The 19,694-nt window shown below is 40.8% G+C and overlaps 1 protein-coding gene and 1 long non-coding RNA gene across 11 annotated transcripts in view; one reads left to right on the top strand and one right to left on the bottom strand.

The window, feature by feature from the left end:
• Positions 1 to 19,694, bottom strand: part of LOC138180701 (uncharacterized) — a 374,745-nt gene that overhangs the window by 16,248 nt on the left and 338,803 nt on the right. For 6 of the 8 annotated variants that reach the window (XM_069114786.1, XM_069114784.1, XM_069114785.1 and 3 more), the window contains exon 4: positions 6,486 to 6,695. In XM_069114786.1, the coding sequence (XP_068970887.1) occupies positions 6,486 to 6,624 (139 nt within the window). In that variant the 5' untranslated portion in view covers positions 6,625 to 6,695. Of the gene's footprint in view, positions 1 to 6,485; positions 6,696 to 10,253; positions 10,362 to 10,446; positions 10,584 to 17,135; positions 17,284 to 19,694 lie in introns of those variants that run through there. The other 2 variants (XM_069114782.1, XM_069114790.1) reach the window with 2 other exon arrangements.
• Positions 7,885 to 19,694, top strand: part of LOC138180704 (uncharacterized) — a 144,064-nt gene continuing 132,254 nt past the window's right edge. For all 3 annotated transcript variants that reach the window (XR_011173357.1, XR_011173356.1, XR_011173358.1), the window contains exon 1: positions 7,885 to 8,139. This is a non-coding gene — a long non-coding RNA (uncharacterized LOC138180704). The remainder of the gene's footprint in view (positions 8,140 to 19,694) is intronic.

Raw genomic sequence — 19,694 nt, 5'->3', positions numbered from 1 at the left:
TTAATTAAAAACGACGCGACGCGACGCCGCGGATAAGGATCGACCTGGCAAGAAGAACGTTAATTGGCCGGAACCACGGGCAACTAGCTTGTTAAGTCGAAAACAATCCGTCATGCGAAAAACATTGTTTCGATGTTTGTTTTGGAGAAAAATATCGTGACAGATATTGCTGTACACTTGCATCGATTAGAAGTTCGTTTAAATCTGGATAACGACCGACTGAGTACATTTTAGTGGTTTTATAAAAATAAAAGATGTAGAAGTTTTACTAAAGTATACGTGGAATTAGGATTTTCGGTAATTCGTAGGAAGTTCTATTTATGATTGCTCTGTGAATTTTTAAATTTAGATATTCGAGAACTTATGTATAGGTTTAAAATTGCGTTGCCTATACAATTCTGTGGAACCCTAAACTATGACTCTGAGAAATGATGTAATACTTGGAATTCAATTTCTTAGAAATCTTTTAAGGATTCTACGACGGTTGCAATTGTATATGATAAAAATTTTGAAAGATATTAGGAAATGAATTATCCGCTATCTACTACGATTCATATTGTGCAAGTTAACTTCCGGAAGTAACGAAATTTCCCTTATGCATTAATAAACATGTTTTCACGAGCATTGCGTAAAGCAGAACGGGAACCTCGCCAGGAATTATACTTACACGGTGTTGATCTGATTCATCTAGAGCTAACCGTCTTTCGTGGACTGGGACGTCAACCAGAATCTCGTGAATGTTCCGCTTCTATCGAAGCGAAAAAGGCCAGAGATAAGTGAGAAAATTCAATAAACCTGGTTCTGACGGATAGATAAGGAAGATACGGCATTGTTCTACTGACGTGAAGATAAAACGCGACTCACCGGTGACGGTAACGAACTATCAACGAGACGACCACGAAAAAAGAAGGAAAAATAAAGAGAAAAAGAGAAAGAAGGTACTGATACGATGAATATTTTAAGGGCTCCGCCAATAACGCCAGGCTCGTTGGATGAATGGAAGGAGACGGCCATCGCGGACCGGACGATCGTCAATGACGAATTTCTTTCAATATTTCATCAAGTCTATAGACTACGGTCGGTGCTTTCGTTCTTCGTGTTCCGGATCGATCGTCTTCGGGATTTCCGCTGGGAAAACCGTGATGAGGTAAATTCAGAATGCAACGATCGATAGGAATTACAATCAGAATTCCACTCGCATAACTTTTTCGAGTAACATCTAATCGAAAAATTCTTTTAAGGAAGCGTAGAAAAAGATAAGGGAATTTTGTATCCACGTAAATAATATAATGGTCGAAATTTTGGCGCATCAATTTCTCAGAATTCTTCCATGCAATTTAACACATTAAAACATTAATTGCTAACATATGGACTATATCTGTTTATGGCTGAAATAAGACCAGGCAAGCTTGACGCATACGCTGCCACGGACGTACAATTATACGCAGAATTCACTGTACTGATACCAACAGGTTTTTACGTATATCTCGGAAACTAAGGCCGAGTGGCAGTTATATGTATAGGAAAAAGTTGTTCAGAATCATGTCTCCGACGACATATTCAAAAAATTAGCGAAATCGGCGATGTGGATAAAATATCGATAATTACGGGTAATTGTCAGTTGTCTCTGAGAGAAGCAGAACGTCTTACATCAATTTCAATTATCAATTATTACGTATTCAAAATGGAACATTTCAAATTCTAGTCCCTAGAATTATTCCATAATTGTATAAAATTACCCATTATAAATATGTTAATATACAAAGTTAAAAAAAAGAGCAAGTTCGCAGTTTGAAAAAGAAAAGGCCAATTCTACTGGTCTTCCGGGAGGACGGCGAGTTCACTGTGAAATTCAGTGCACCGATACGAGCGCAGGCTTTACGACAATGTAACATAATACGAAGTTCAGTGTCGAAGGGTTATCGTTTTACGGACGATATCCGATCTTTCTCTTACCGAGAAATTAAACGCCTCCGATTAGAGCGGAATCGCGGGGCATGGACAGTTCGATTCTCTTATCGGTTCGCGCGATGGGAAAGGGGCGCGGGCGTCATGGTTCGCAGCGAAAACATTAGCGAAGGGGTTATCCGTAACGTTGAAACGTAACGTCGACAACAATAAGACAAGCAAAACGAATCGCCGAGAACGAGAGTGAAAACGGATAGGCGGAAGAAAAAAGAAGCGAGCGTGATCGGGTAACGCGGCGTAATCGTTATTACCGTGGTCGCGTTTACGCGAGCACGATGACGAGGTGGAAGTTTTCTGCAAATGTCACGGGAGAAGACTCGGAACGGGGCTGGCCACAGCTGTTTCTATAAATAACCAACCCCGACTCGATGCAACGGCGCGCTCGCGGTCCGCCAGATTCTGCATCTTCTCTCGAAACCACGCTGGCAAACTATGGTTATTGACCCTCGCACATACACCGTACGCCACCTATTTTCGTTTGAAAAATAATGAACAGACGCGTAATTCAATTTTTCTAACAAGGATTCTTCTCAATTTCCATCTAATTTTCCCTTGGCTTTTGGTAGTATAGAACGTCTTTATCGAGTCCAAGAGGGTTGATATTACATATAATATTATATCTTTGGGAGATCGATAAAAGAAGAAAAAAAATTTCTTAAATCAGTGGGGAGGATTCGCGATCACTGGAAAAATACATACGTACATTGTTTTGAGGAGCGTGATATTTTCAAGGAATGTTGCGTCACTTCAAAACAATAGTAACACACTTGCAACGGCCGGATGCAATTTGTGGTTTCTTTCGGGACACTTCCATGCGCTGCTCGGCGAGATCAAAGGCTCGTTAGCGACGTATTGCCGTGAAACTGCGGCAAAATGGATTCAGAATGCTATCTGACGACGTTTCCTCGCGGTTAATCGCGCATTTCGAGCGAACAGGGTGCATTGACCCTCGATCATAAGCATTTTATAGGTGGTTTATAAAATTACGGTCGCTACGCAAGTAATTCTGAACTAATTTAAAACTAAAGTTTGTCTCAACTAATTGGCAGCCTGACGTCGCTTTTCTTGCTCTCTGAATAAAACTGCATTTATAGCTATTAACACTACTTCAAAGAGAGCAATCAATAAATAATTATTATTATTTAATAGTAGTATTAAAATAAAAAGAAAAAGGAAGAAAGAAAAACAAATTTCATAAGACTACTTAATCGTAAATAACTTTCAAGGTTCAACAAATTTCCATTAAATTACTCAAAAAATCACCTCAAAATTTATCATAAAAATTATTTCATGGTTGACGAACTTCTTCAGAATTGACCATACACCATATACATACGTACTATTTGAAAGCGTGTAAGATACGATATCGAGGCACTCGTCGAGCAATCGTCGCGGCACGGTTCACGGTTCGATACTGCAATCTCTGGTGGACGATCGACATCCGAGATTCGGGGAACGAGCCGTTGCATCGCGTTTTATGGCGCGTTTTACTCCGGTGTGTGCCTGACCATCGGTCTTTTCTCCTCGCTCCTCCTCTCTGTCTCTTTCCTCCTACTCTCCTGTCGATCCGAGCGACCGCGCCGTCTCTTTCGCCGTAAAGGAGGCTCGAGCAGCGGTGCAGGGTCATGGCCGGACATCGTCTGCCATACTCTCGCCTCTACACCCACGCTACATCTGTTATACTCGCCCCCTTTCGCTCGCTGCACCCTCGTAAAGCCGCGTTTCATTATGCGCCGAATATAAGTTACCGCAATTTACGCCTCTGGCTCGCTCCTCTCCTTCTCTCTCTTCTTATCTTCTGTTTTCTCTTTGCGCCAGTCTTTTGCGTGGTATGTTCCAGCAAAATTTCCCTGGTTATTGTTACAATGAAGAAGGATTGCATCGAGAAGAGACAGTTGAGAAACTAATGGACAAAGTTGAAAGCAAGTGCACGTGATGGTGAGTATGAGAATTGTGATTAGAAGGATTGCAGCTTGAAAGTTTCCTTCCACAAGTTTAACCCTTTTTACAACATTGATGTTACAGCCAATGATATTGAGGCAATTTTTATTTGATTTTGTTTTCATCGATGAAACGACAGAGAAGGGAAGTTTTCTTCTGCTTTCAAAAAGTTTCGCTGCAAAATGTATACTAAAATTTATTGATCGATTATATAATAAAAATTATCGAAGTGCAAAGAGTCGATCGCGATACACGCAGCTAAAAATCATGAGGCAACAAGGATGACATTTTTTAGTTACCTTTATCATGTTACATTCTAATCATTCTACTTGAACAAATAAAAAATCACGAATTTACGATCGTCTTACTGAATAGCGTCGTTGCTTTCGTTAGTTGTAATTAGTTCCAAGCAAAGAAAACACTACTGAACAATGCTATTTAAAGCGAGCGCGAATGTAACAGCAAATATAAATTACTAAAAATTCTGGGAAAAAAGCGTCAGAGCATTAAGGAGCAAGGACCTAAGAAGACATTGAAACTGAAATCAAATTAATCACGCGAAAGGACGGGCAAATGTAAATCACGCGATGACACGCGCGTTTCACAACCTACGTGTCCTTTTTCTCTCGAACGTCCGCGAAATCACGGCAAAAGGTGTCGGGATATCTCGCAACCATCGCGATGGACCGAAATTTTTCGACGCTGACTCATGGGACAACGACCGCTGTCAAATGTATCAGAATTTTCGACAAATCGTGCAACAGCCGACGCGAGTCAACGACCTGGACGAAACGACGATCGCTCCGAGACTTTACGAACGTTCGCGTGTGTCGTGAGTCCTACGAAATAATACAAAGCGAACTTCCCTATATCCTACGCCTTAATTTTGACGAATTTGTTGCGCCTTCAATAGCGATTAATCGTTTTTTTACATCTGGAAATTGATTAAGAAGTAATTCTTTGTTGGCAGAGAATTTATATATCGAACCTCTGAAACCATAATTAATATATTTGACGCTTAATTTTTAGTAAGAGCAAACTATCGTAGCATAATGTGCACGGAAAATATATTCGATTTTTACTGTTATTAATGCTATGTATATTGAAACAGACTACTTAATTCTATGTCTTGTTGCAGTCAATGACGAAACAGAACGTGAATTGAAGATTGATCAGTACATGTTTTAGGGAACATGCGATACTTAAAATAACGAACAAAGATATATATCACTAAAAAAAGTTGACTTTTTGTAATTTTTTGTCGCAACTCGAGTATAGATATCTTGTTGCAATCAGAAGTTACAACCACCGAAATATTTTACTAAACGCCCACATAACCCACTTTCTCTCTTTTCCCTGATTATCAATAAAAAAACTAACATTGGAATTCGGTGACATACTCATACTCCTACTTATGTATAAAATGTCGAAGAAAACCATTTCGGATAACTTCGTGTGTGAAATGAATATGAAGCGAGAATTTTTGAATGATCTATGATTTTTTTATAGAAACTTGATGAAAAACATGATTCTAAAAGTATCTTTCAGGTTTGAAAAGGAAATTGGCTGCAGAGTCGCGTTGTTCCACTCGAAAGTTATCCGCGTTGTACCGCGCGACAACCACGTGTTGCATTTCTAGTGGATATGCAGCGTGCTGTCCTACTCTCGAGTGTATATACCCGCGGCTGCAGCGTGTGAGAAGTGGAAATTAATTGCGTCGCACGTATTATAAATCTCAACGTATTCAGAGTTTATTAAAAAGTAACAATTTTCAATCGGTGTTTACAAAATCATCGATAATATAAGGAAAAGGAAACATACATTTTTCAATAAATAAATAAATAAATAAATAAGGTAAAAAAAAAATAGCTTCAAAGAAAATAACAAAGATCAATTATACAATGTCAGATAAAGATCATTTGTGTCATATATGTCATATATAGGTATCAAAAATTCACAGCATCTGTTCAAAAAACAACAATGACTGAATTTATAAATCCTTCGCGTCGCAGCAATAGCTGCGACATTGCGAATAACTTTTAAAATTAATCTACATAACAAGAATTACGTTAAGCATTTTAATATTTTTTTTTGCATTTTGCTTAACTTTTTTCGAGTGTCTACATTTCTTTTTATATTCTCTCGACTAGATCCACCAGTCCCCGTGGACGGTCAGAAAACGTCTCGTGGACGGTATTGTCATTTTCTCATGCAATTGCCTCTATTTGGTCGCCCTTCGAAATGGTCTTCGAATGCATCTTTCTGAAAAGCCGTCGGAAGGATATCGTTGTAAGACTGGATCTATCCAATAGATAAATGGATACATCCTAGCCATGAGACCGGGGCCAAGTGGAAAGAACAAGAAAGACGCGGCCGTAGCACGTGTCAACGAGCCACATGACCACGTAAAGTACGGTAGTCGATTGTTCGTCCCTTTCTATCAAAAGATAAACTAAAGTTGACGCCATAAACACAACATGTTGTTCATTGCGCTGGACAGTTCGACATTTGTACAAGAACGCGTAGGAAAATCTTGAGAAAGATGCAAACCAATTTTAATAAATCGTTCAACTCACGATTTCGTGACGGATGCTGGTCGTTCCTGTTTCGGAGGACCTGTTGCAGAGCGGCGTACAGAGCGAGCATCAGTTGCTCCAGATCCTGTCCCTGGACCTCCGCTTCGTCGTCGGACGGCAATAAGAATGGGATGGCCATTTCTCGATCGTGGCAGGTGCACTACGATTTTCAGATCTTGAATACTCTGCTGCTCTCTTCTCGTCTCGACACTGCAATCGAACTAATGTCAGTGGATCAAGCACTACCACTTTTTGAAATTTCTCTCTCGATTCTGTTTTACGCTACTCTCTTTTCCCCGCAGGCACAGAATCGCCGTTAAATCGAAAAAAATATCGACGGTTCAAGAGTCAAAGGGGATTGCGAGCACGAATTTTTCCGAGTTCGACACAAAAGGTATTTTCGTGGCGACACACGTGCCTTCGGGCTTTGACGGCGCACGCTCGATGTTCGTCGCCGCGGTTACGAAGGTCTCTATCGTCGTCACTGATTGTCCGTAGAGAAAACGCACGTGGCCAGAGAAGAACGCAACGCGCCAACCAGTTGACGAAAATCGTGATCCGCGGATTTACGGCGATCGAGCAAATAAATAAGTATACGATCGACTGTGCGTGCGATTAGTCTGATTTCTTTCTCTATCCGACGCGCGTGTCTTAATCACGTCGCCTGCAACGCCTATAAGGTGGATCCTCGAATGGATCACTTTCCATGAGTGAGATCTGTCCGCCGTTGAACTCAATCGATTATCGAACTCCGTTTCACGGACGGTCGAGATTCACTGGAATATCGAAGTTTGAGATAGATGGGGGCGCGCTCGCACGTCCGACGATCTCCACAGAGAGGCACGGATGGATGACAGTTCGAAAACGTTTCGTGGGACGATGGCACAAAGTTCAATGTCCTCCGGTCAAATGTACGACACACGATGCACTAACTGAGTCTATTGGCAAAAGCGTCAATTTGCTTTCCTCTTACACCGAGCACAAGCGAAATATCCGCGCGAGAGGGAATAGAACAGGGAAAATTGACTTCTTTCGTCCGTTTCTTCGATTCCCACACACGCACACGGTCGATGCTATATAACACGTTGCGTCTCGCGACTGTCCTCTTTGACGCGACTATCACACGTGTGTACGTAGCAAAAGTGCAAGAGAGAAAGTAATGCGACACGAGAACTCTCGACTGAGCTTAGGTAACGAGAAACACGTCTACACTCCTCGAGATCTAGCGTGGTAATGATTCTGTGCTTTCGTTTCAGCCACTCGGCCCGCACGTTCTGCCTCGCGGCGGCAACCGATTTACCCCACTCCGCCAGTCTCGCGCGGCCGGTTGCTCCAGCAGTGGGGGAACGATGCGCGCGCATCCGGACTCGAACGATGCGAGGAAAGGGAGAAAAGAACAGTCGCTAGTGGGGTTGTGTGTGTGTGAACGTTGCGTATGTGTGATCGTGTGGTTGCGCGTGGTCCGTAGCGTTGTAAATTTACCGGTTAGGGTCAAGTAGGGTAAAAAAGATGGAAGGAAAATCAAAACTTTCGAAACCGAGCGTGGCACGATGTCCCGTGTTTTACGCGTCGACGAAACATCGATACGATGCACTGACTCGAAAGAGTCAGCGAATGCAGCGCGGCCAGAAGATTTTGCGCGCCATTTCTCCAGGTTTGTAACCTCTCCTAACGTTGTCGTTTTTCTTTTGTTCTCTTTATTCCGGTTTTGTATATTAGTCGTATCGTAAAAACGATAGTTCTCTCAAGGATAAAAGATTTTCCTTTCGAGCATCCGACGCGAAACGCTGGCGAAGGCATAGCAAAGCAAAGCAAAGCGTGTAGCACGTAGCAATGCGATCTCGACAGGAGAGAGTGAGAGGGAACCCATACAAACGAGCGGCACGGTTGTATGCACTTCGGAACGGTTCGTAGAGGCGCGTATGACACGACGGAGCGACACTCGAGCGTAACTGCGTAGTTTCTGCGAGCAACTTCACGGGGGTAGTTGATGGAGTTTTACCAATACATTCACGTTTTCGGGAAATGGAATTATAGACAGTGAAAAGTTATCGAGAACGACTCGCATTATCGCGATAGAATAGCTCGAGTAACATCGTTGTATAATTTAACTTATGAAATACGTTCCTGCTTCCACACTTCTCCTAATAATTACTCAGTTTTTCCATCGAAACTAAGACACGAGATAAAACGGACGTGAAAATACCGACTTTGAACGATGAATAAATGAAAGTCGCCACGGTGTCTTAATTTCGCGATAATTTGCGGAGATGCGACAGATATCTCTGGGACTGTGATGCTTGTCTAAGCGACAGTTTTTTATGCGTCCAATGAATGGGTAAACAGGAGGAGAAACAAGAATACAATGTGCTCCTACTGTGAGCGCTGATTCACAATGCATACGATACACCCAGCGCACTGTACAATGAAACCACATAAATAAGTATCGGCATATTACTCTGCACGGGGACAATGGGATCAAACAAGAAGGAAAAAAAAGGAAAAAATCCAGGATCCGAAATTGACATAGCTAAATGCTTTATATAAACAATCTTATATTATCACTTACAACCTGTAACATTTTATTTCTACGGTATTGACCTATACAATGCTAATACTATGTAATATAGAATAGTTAATAATGATTATATCTCTTAATCTAAGACGGGCTTATAAAAAACTGAAACAAAAACAAAGATCAAGATTCAAAACAAAAGCCAAATTTATAACTAAGTATCACTACATTCATTAGGAAAATATTATCGTAAACGATCGATTAATACGTTAAATCAAGATACTCTTTATCCGTACAAGTTTCCAGAATTACGCATAGTAGTCACACAATAGCTTGTTGGCACCGAATAATCATTTTTCGCGATCCGACTTGCAAATCCGTTCTCGCGAGACAAAGAGTCCAACGAAACCGTCGAACGGGCAAAGTATACGTACACGCATTATCCTAAGTACGATGCACCGATTCCAACATGATCGAGCAAGCGAGTCACTCGAATCGACGAACGATCGTGGATTATCTGCATTCACCGGGGCAGGTTGACGACAAGGCACAAGAGGAGAATAGATTAATGGCGGGAACGGCGCCGAGAGACATTGTCATTGGATATCAGATGAGAGAGATCAAGAGAGAGAACACGAACGAGAGAGAGGCAGTTAAAGGCCAGGTGAGTCCTTCGTGTATCGGGGATGGCGTTACAGAGAGATGACATTACTGCCACGGACCATAGAAACTGGAGTCGACGAGAAGAGAAGCGGGCCTATCCTGATGGAGAATGCCACATCGATATTGACAGATCGATCCTTAATCCCAGCCACAGTTTATAGGCAACAATTTCACGCGAGCCACAATCTAAGTCTAGGCAGATGCACGGGTTGTACCGTTAATCAAATTTTCCTGCGCGGATGCAGAAAAATATTAATTGACTGGATCGGCGAAACGTCGATCGAGAACGCGAGCACGAACTACTTTTACACGTCGCGAATCCTTTCATTCGTTTGTCTGTCCGTACGGTGATTTATGACTGGCGCGTAGATTAGATTTTATTGGGATCTTAATTAGCTGGTAATCTCGAGATGCGGCTACCGAGTTACCTTCGTAACGTGATTGCCATCATTTCTTTGATCCTTTTGCGTTCGAGCGAGGATGGGAACGATTACACCGCTGGAAAACTTGATTTCCCGGTGAAACGGTAAGGTGAAACATTATCGAGAGCGAAGATAATGATAGATACATGAAGCAATAGTGCTACTAACGTTTTGTTTCGGACGATCTTTCTTCCACTTTCCTTTTCTTCATAGGTTTTTTCTCTGAATACCAGCCAAATACCGCCCGACAGTCCAAGTTTGTTAGTTAAATGTGAACTGAATGTAAAAGTAATTCCTTCATTTTCATGTAGCATCTAGTACGATAAAGAAACGAGTTAAAAGATTGATTTTGATAACTTACATGAAAGCGATAAGATTCACTGTTTTATCAAATTGTACTCTAGTAACTTCGATCACTACTAACAGTCTCCTCTCCTTTCCTCGCGTTTATAAGGAAGTATAAGCTTATCTTATCTTCATCGATAAGTAAAACAGTATCAGTAAGTAACGAAGTATTGAAGGAAACTACTATATGCAGAGCTGGAACGAAGACCATACGTGTATATGATATGTACACGAGATAGCACTTATCGATTGACCACAAACCTCCTAATCTATTTTGACCAATTGGACCTGCATTATTTTCAGCTCTGCGCAATATTTAGCTAATTTATCTATAAAGTTACATTTTTTCAGAAATGAGAGGTCATAACTTTAAATTACCTATCTTTGTCTATATCTTAGTAAGTAGAGTTATCAAATTATCAAAGTCCGAAATCTCAAATAATCCTCATATCACTGTCTTGTTTATTGCACATTCCTATTTAAATTCTGACATAACATATACTTTAAAACATTAAATTCCTCCTTAATTTTATCAAATACATTTTTTTAATAATATTTCACTCAGACCATCTTGAATTCTTCTAAGCGCTTGCAAGATCATTTCTACTGCGTTTCTTTTTCAATTATTGTCAAACTATTCTAATTGGCTGTCTGTTTAACAGAAATCTCAATTTAAATACATAGTTTATTTTTCAAAGGTATCATCCCTTCAGTTCTATAATTAAATATGTCGCAACTTTGTGTCACAATACATTTTCATCGCTTGAAAGAATTTAATTAACTCTATATAATAATAAACGTAGAAGATTATTTTATGAAAATACACGGTGGCCTTACACCACTGTGATTTTCAACCTGCAATAGTCTATCGAATCGTATGATATTTAGCTCAGCGATTCTAGTCGTCTAACTATCCTTATAGCGATCAACGTTAACGATCCACGAGTTTAGCGGCTCGGAAGTGGCTCTCTGTCGTCCGTGTGGCCCGGGTCTTTCGTTTTATTTCCACGGAAAGCATTGAATCGGTTCCTGGCCGGTAGCGGGCGAGATTTAAAACCGGTAGCACCGTATGCTCCGACTGGATTGTATATTTTTAGAACGACCGGCATCCTCGCGTGGGCGGACACGCTGGTCACCGGTCCAGGAACCTGCACCACGTTGTTTCCAACGCGCACGATGATCCCCTTTTGTCGGCGGATCACGCTCGTCGCAGATTTCTCAGCGTTCGTTCTTCTGGCAACGCGCCGTGAAGCAAGGATAATTCGTTGGGATTTAGGGGGACGCCACCGGTGCTCATTTTTCAAAGAGAAATCTTCGATCGATATAAGGGTGTTAAGAGATCAGCCAGCCGTTATTTCTGTTGTGTTTCTTCGATTTTGATTTTAAAAAGAAGTTTGACATCCGAATAATTTGAAAGTAGGACATTCGTTTATTGCAAGATTTGTCACATTTTCCGTAAACTTGGGAACTTTAACGGCGATATTATGATATAGTAGGATGTAGTTATTTGGGTCAGTATTGTTTTAACATTTTAAAATTCGACCTTGAATTTCCCTTGAATTTTTTGTATAAAATAATCGAACTAGTATATTGCGAGACACTGCTAGTCTGGATAATTTGAATGTAGAAAGTTTCTCCAAATAATAACAAAAGAATGAGAAAACGCGAAATCCATGGAAATTCGCTAAACCTCACATCAAACCACAATCGAAAATTTATTTTACTTCATAGTAACTCTTCACTTTCAAGCATTTGCACTCGAAAAATTGTCGATGACTCTCCAACGGTACTCCCACGAGTAAATTCCTTCTAAAGATTACACACACGAGTGTTATAATCAGTCGATACGTAACAGAAACCAAATAACAGAGATAAAGGAAGTGGCGTGCGTATTCTGCGTGATTACGGTAACTCAACGATAAAGCTCTACGTCATGCTCCAAAAATGATATTTTGGCGATGATACCCGTCGATCGACAACGAAAACACGTTTTTCGTCCTTTCTACCATTATACACACGCTGCTGTCGTTTACGAGGTTAATAGTAAGAGCAGCGTTAGTAAGCGTCTTTCATACTGGCTGCCAGGCAAAAACTCGCCAGTTGGACGAGTAATTGGCCACGATGCAAGGATACGAATGAAAGTTCTCAGCGAGGTCATTGAAGGCGGACAGGGTCAGGAAAAATCGTGGACGAGAGTTACTTTAATCGTATTTCAACGTTTCTTAAACGAATCGTTAAACATGCTATTAAATGTATTCTCCTCTTAATTATTGTTATATTTTACGTCAGAGTAACATTAAACTCTCGTGCAGTATTTCTATTTGTCTAGAATGCCGTACTGAAATTGTCGTAACATGTTACAAGATTTACGAAAAAGTGAGTCAGAATTTTATTCGATTAGATATACTTAAGAAAAGCGACGGTGAAGCTTTATAAATAATTGTAGAAAATGCGAACTAGGCTTTTTGCAAGATTTCTGAGATTGCGGTTTAATGAAAACAATTACATATGCAATTTCTTTTGTAATAATTCCTACATGCAATGTAGATTTAATCTACATCCGTTGTCAGGTAACTTAATTTCGCGTAAAACTTGAAGCAACGAAATTAACGTACAAAAAAGCAGCACGATTGAGAATCACATCCGAAAGGTGACTCAGCTTATCACGTAGATGGTACGAATTGCATTTCTTATCATTTTTTATCGGATTATCGGGTGCATTCACCCTATCCCGCCGGTTCATCGAACTAGATTTATTGCCTGTTTTGTGCAAATGTCGACTCGCCGGACCGGAAAGAAATTATTAAAACGGCGTAATGACCTTACGGCGACGTACCACAATAAAAAAGTCAGTAACCAAGCGCAGTAACTAAAAAAATATAAAATGAATCGAATGACAATAGCCGGAAAACTATGGCCGTGCATTATTTGTAATTCACGAGCGAATCTCGTGTCTCAAGCTTACCATAACGATTTCATTCCATCGTCAATGTCATCACGTTCCAAAATCTCAAGAATTATCGTTCGTTCCATCGAATTTACAAATTGAGTGTTTCATAATGTGTCGTGTAAATAGGACGAAAAGATGAGATCGATTCGTGTGAAAATCTTAACCAAACAGCAATAAAAGCGATTTTATCTTTCGGTGTTGAAACAGGGTCTTTTGATAAGCATCAGAAAAAAACCCACTTACATCTATAGTCATCGCTGCTTAAAAGTTACAAAAGATTCCACTGAGTGATAATCGAATGATCGGCGAAAACGTAAGAACCGGGCATCGATATCCAATTACGTGTCCCTTCGGTTTTTCCTCCTTCTTCGTCTACAACGAGCAACGTATTTGCAACGAACGACGAGAGAAACACGTGGAAAATTGTTGGATTTCGTAGCGAAATGGAGCGCATGGATATGGATTTATAGAGTGCGCAGGTGCGAAGACGCGACTAATATCGGCAATTTTGTAATTCTGAAAGCGTCCATTCGGTAAACGCGTACCGAGCAGTCGAAGTGAAAGAACTCCGCGTTCCGAGAAGTGCACAAACGTCAGTCACGAAAGCACAGAGACACGTGCACGCGGGCACACGTAACGCGATGGGATTTCTCGATAAGTGAACACTTCAATGTCAGAGGAAATTATTTCCCTCGGATTTTTAAGATTTCAGAACGATTTTTTCGATACGTTCAAACGATCTGAGACGATGGATTACGATCGTGATAACGTTATATACCGTTGCTGTTGGTTGCTCTTTGTTTGAGACCTATCATATTATTTAGCATGTTGGGAAGAGAACGAAATATTATTTATGATTTTTCGTTGGTGATTTTTCTGTGTTATCGATTCACTTCCTGTGATTTTATAAAGTACGTTTAGTTCGTCGAGCTAATTGTCACGCTAATTGTTCATTGGGTTTCATTAAAATTGCCAAGGCGTCAAGCCTTCTACAAAGTCTGTCTGTCAGAGCACCTTTATCAATTTCCTTATCGCATTCCAATGTATCTTAATGTACATTTATTTTTAGCTTCTTGCTCATTATCAAATCGATATTCGTTGCAACACTAGAATCATATGAAATTAAAATATTCACTAAGTATGTTAAATATATTTTCTCCCATCTTTATAATTTAGCTTAAAACATCGCCAGAAAGTGTCAGAAATTTCAAAATCACCTAGTTCACAAAATTAATAACCATTTCTACTTGCTTGTTACACCATAGTCGTTCCGATTAGTGTGTTTTATTTTATAATCTCCATGAATCTCAATATTTTCTTTTTTACTTATTTCTTTTTACTAGTAATTAAGTAACTACTTTATTTAAAACAGAATTTTTGATAGAAAATTTTATTCTTATACCTTCCAAATTCCCAAGATTTGATTTTTAAGAACATTTTAAAGAGTATTTACATATAACTTCAACCTTTTGCTTTATGAATTGTTTTCACCTCTTTAGCATTAACGATTGTCAAATATTCTTTCGGCTATCTCTCAGATAAATTTCATCAGAATTAGCACATATGAATTCGAAATATTTCCTTCTCGGTCTATCTATTTTCCCATAAATGTTTCAAATCGTCATGGACAAGCATAGAACAAAGTTTGGCTCGACGTAGTCGATTATATAAGTTGGTAGCAGATATTTGATAGCAGATCGTTCTTTTTCACGATAAGCAATTATATCAATCATGTCTGTGAAGGACGTGACTATTCTGCACGAGATTCGTAAATCGAACAGCGGAAATGGAGAATTCGCGAGGGTGTTTGCGGATGCGATAACGAGGGGCCGCAAAGTCAGATTGTCTGTCGCCTTCTGTGTGCTAGTAGCAACAAAACATCGAGCCACTTTGTCGTCATCGTTGTCATAATTGTGAAACGATCGAAATTTCTCGCAAAGGCTGTTGTGATCGCGAACCGATTCACCAGGATACCGGTTCTTTTCGCCACGCGCCGCGGAACCAATCGACATCTTCGTAAACACAGCGTGACTCGCTTAAAATTGTTGCGGGTCAGTAGCACGATCGCGTGCCACGCTATCGATACTGACTTTCCTTAAACTTTCAGATAACCGACGTTGATTAACGTTACACTGATACTGGTAAAAAAAAAGTGTAATCAGTAGCTGGTAATATTTCTGTTTTATTGCGACGAAAGCTACGTACGAGAAGTGAAAATGATTCAGAAGTGCGCAGAAAATAGAAATTTTGGCATGTGATAGAATTATACGGCGGATAAACGAAGAAACAGATGTTATATACCCAGATATCTCGTCGATGACATTTTCCATAGAATCGATTAATCTAACCGAAGAAACAAGTAATTGCTAATTGAATGGATCGAGCGAGTTATCAGAGGATACATCAACATCTGGAAGATCAGTTTACATATCACTTTACTCCAACCTACAAACTTCTCAGAAACTTCGACTGGCAACAGAAACGTTCCTAAAAATGCCGGACGTGGTGCGGTCATCGTGATTGGAATCCAGGTCGTATTCGTCGAATTACGCTACTGTAAACCGCAGCGTCGACATGGCTCAAGGTCGTACGCAACTTTCCAACATTGGAAGCTTTCGATTTCCTTCTTCCGCAAACTTCAACCACGATACGAAATGTTTAGAATTATTTGAAAAATTGCGTAAAAAGAGAAAGAACGTTTGAACTTCTCCGCGTGTATAGAAAATGGGAAAGGTGAAAAGAAGAATAAGAAGATGAGAAGCAAAAATTGGCTACAAAGGAGGAAAGGCGGAGAAGAATCGGATGAGAGCAAACGAATGCTCGCGCAGTGAGTAAGCCTGGTGCGCTTGCAGGTGCATGGACGTGCATTCCCAGCTGTGAGGGCGTAATATGCAGGTAGACGCGCGGAAATCGTAGATAACCGGTGAACGTGAGGTATCATCAAGGTCCGATAGATAGGAATATAGTTCGTTTAGGCAGGACAAAAAGAGTATCATCAGACGAGCTAATCGTGGGACACGCCGGCCTCTAACGATAACCTCGGCAGCCCAGAACCTGCCCTTGCAGGCTAATAAAACGGTATCTGTTTCAGATAAAGCCATGTATACCGAAGTTGCATGCACGGTTCGCGTAATGTTGCAACGACGGCGATAATCGTGCGCCTTCCCCAAAGAATGTTCAGCCACGCGTCAGATAACAATTTCCTCGACCTTGTCTAAAACATCGATGTAAACATTTAGTGTCGCGTGTTTTTCGATCTAACGGTCTATGACGCAGTTTCGTCATAGATATTTATTTGGTGCATTCGACGGAATTTCGCTAGCTGTCCTTGAATCGTGACAACGGTTTAACCGCTAATACGAAACTTTCCTACGATGACTACGTGTTACACGTGTCCATTGTTTTACCGCGATAATGTGTTTTTACTCGACCTTCAATTCAACGATGACGAACAAATATTCAAGATCTGTTCAATAACAGGGAACATTTCCTTCGTATAATTTTCTAAGTTCTGTATTTTACAATGTTTACTCTATTAAACGGTATTGTAGTATTTTTTTCCCCACTATTTCGAAACGCACTATCTTAGAATGTTTTTGGCAATCGAATGTAGACGTGATTTTCGAGACCCGTTGAATAAAGCGGTTATTATTTGTACGAATGCAAACTGCGTCACATAGGTTGAACGAGGAAAGGTAAACTTTATCATGCGCGATCGATAAAAGAGAAATGGCAACTTCGATACATTTACTCACCGAAATGGAAGACTCACGAAATGGAGCAGTCGGATTATTTTCAAAACACGCTGAACTGTTTCGACTATCAACAGGTTGTGATGTCTAGAGTAAATCTCGAGTAGACGATGATTTAACGAAAGCACGCTCTCGAAGACTAATTTTGAAAATGTTGGTCGCGTCGGTGGCTAGCTTAATCTCGACGAGATTTATGGGCTGTGACGGAGGGGTTCGGGACACGTGGCTCCGCTTGTTTTCCACCAATCACAGCACGCTGCTTCGGGTCTCGCTACGTTTTACTTGGCCAATCCTGGTGTAACCTGCTCGCCGCCTCCGTCACCATTGGCAGATACCAGGCTGATGACTCCTGCGATTTTCACCAAGAAACCAAACAGAATCCCTGATCGCTAGCGGCGCGCGCCGCCTATTATCAAACCAGAAAAAATTCGCTATCAGGGGATGATACCATCATCAAGGAATTCCTCTATATTTAATTAGTCGATGTGAGTATTTTTTCCGCTTACGCGATCTTCTACGCACTTTAACTGGCTCGTACGAGTTTTAAGCTACATACACACATACGCATATTGTCATCGAGAATTCCTTTTGGACGACGAATTGCAGTTACAATGTGTACGAAGTGTTTGCTCTTTACCGAAAATGGGGCCATACGTGTTGACTTTGTTTAAAGAGATTTATTAGGTTGTTGGGAATGATTAATGACACTTGTTGATCTAGACAATTTCTCCTTCCATTTGCTTTATGCGCTTCTCGTTGATATTGCAAACTGATCGAAGAGAAGGCAATCACAGAATAAAGCTTTGACGTGCTTACGCAACGCAGTCCTCGAAGAATACACTTAGTCTGTTTCCAATTCGTTTATCGTTTCCATTCGTTATCGCGGATCAAACACAGGTGACAATCTATCTAAATACTATGAACACACCGTGGCTATCGACCATGAGTACAGGTAGTCCCACCAGGTCGCATTGTTTGTATGTACACACAACGGGCCGGTGTTTGCGACCATTGACTCATCAAGGCGAAAGGCATCGAAGGGATTCAGCGAAATATCAGGCAGGTTAGTCAGAACCGAGATGAATCACGTGATTTTTCGAAAGAACAGGTTCGTGCCTAGCAACCGTCCAATCCCGGGCGGTTCTTTTAAGGCCCAGAAACACAGGTTCTAACCCGAGGGACCCTTCTTCCGCCCTCCGAACCCTCCCGCGTCGCACGATCCCGTCAGGTTAACTCGAACGCGCTATGACGGACCTACCAACAGCAGGAAACGAACCCGATGACTCACCCGTCTCGCTCCGAGGAAACGAAACGACGAACCGGCGCGGCGCGGCGTGCATAGAAACTGGAACGCAACCAACTCTTACCGCACTTACGCGCATCGCATAATCTTGTTACCGCGCTTCTGTTCTCCAGCCACATACAGTCACGCGATAGTCCACCAAATTCACGTGCATCGATCTTCGTAGATAGGAATAGCGATAACACGTACATTTTTTTTCTGTTACGTGCTTGTTAATTCGTTATCAGAAATGTTGAAAATTTAATTTTTTTTTTTTTTTTTTGGAGCGAAGATTGATTGATTCCTGAGTCCGTTTTCGGGTTACGTAGTTTTCTTTATGGAGATTTTACGTAATTATTCTTCCTAATTGATGTCTATACGAGTATTAACAAATATAGATATAAAGTCCAATAATTCTAAATTTTATAGGTACAAAGAAAGATAAACTTTTTCTCATCTAAGTGGATGTCGATCGACTTCTAAATTCACCTTGGAATTTGGTTTTCTTTTCTGTATAAAAGTTTTGTGTAACGATTGCTTCGAATTAGTAACAACATAGATATTGGTAAATATCGATCTAAATTTCAATTAATAATTGATTTACGTTAATTAAATTAAATTTTACCAAAGCGAAATAACTGCCGCGGAAGTTACAAATAAAGATGAACTTTCGAGTACTTTAATCTCTTATTTCGCCCATGGCTAACTGCAAGTAGCATGTCTTTCTCCGCGGAAGCGGTCGTTTGTTTCTGCTCGAGAAAATGCTTTCAGATGGAGAGGAGTGCTTCGACCCCAGGAAGAAGTCGTTTTTCTTTGCTTAACAATCACATGTACGTTTCGACAAAGTGGGCCGGAAGCGACAGCGCGCCGAATAATTTCGCAGTAAGGTGTTTCTAATCGCCACGCAATCTCTTTTGTCGGCGTTTTCGTACAACATCTCGCGTAATCTCGATTAATCGAGGCAAAGGGAAGAAGCGGCCGGTCAGGAAACGAGATGACAATTTTTCACGCAGGATACAACCATTGGCTGCGATAAAACTGATAACGCGAACGTTTTTCACGAGACGATCTTTTTCGCCCGGAAACGAAGGGAAGACGAACGTAGCAGCGGTCGACACTTTGCTTAAATGGAAGCCAGAGAATTTACTCATTTATCAACCGTTATGGCCATCGTCGTAACGCGTGCCGCGATCTATTGTAGAAGCCATGAGAAATTTCGTCGTATTATGGTGCTCTCGCGTGCTACGCTAGCCTCAATCCTTTTAATGGCAACCCTCTAT

This window comes from Bombus flavifrons, chromosome 6 (genome assembly GCF_040668555.2).
Source record: "Bombus flavifrons isolate JBK064 chromosome 6, iyBomFlav1_principal, whole genome shotgun sequence".
Classification (NCBI taxonomy): domain Eukaryota; kingdom Metazoa; phylum Arthropoda; class Insecta; order Hymenoptera; family Apidae; genus Bombus; species Bombus flavifrons.
The sequence above is the reverse complement of the archived record's forward strand: the minus strand, read 5'-3'. Positions and strand labels throughout refer to the sequence as shown.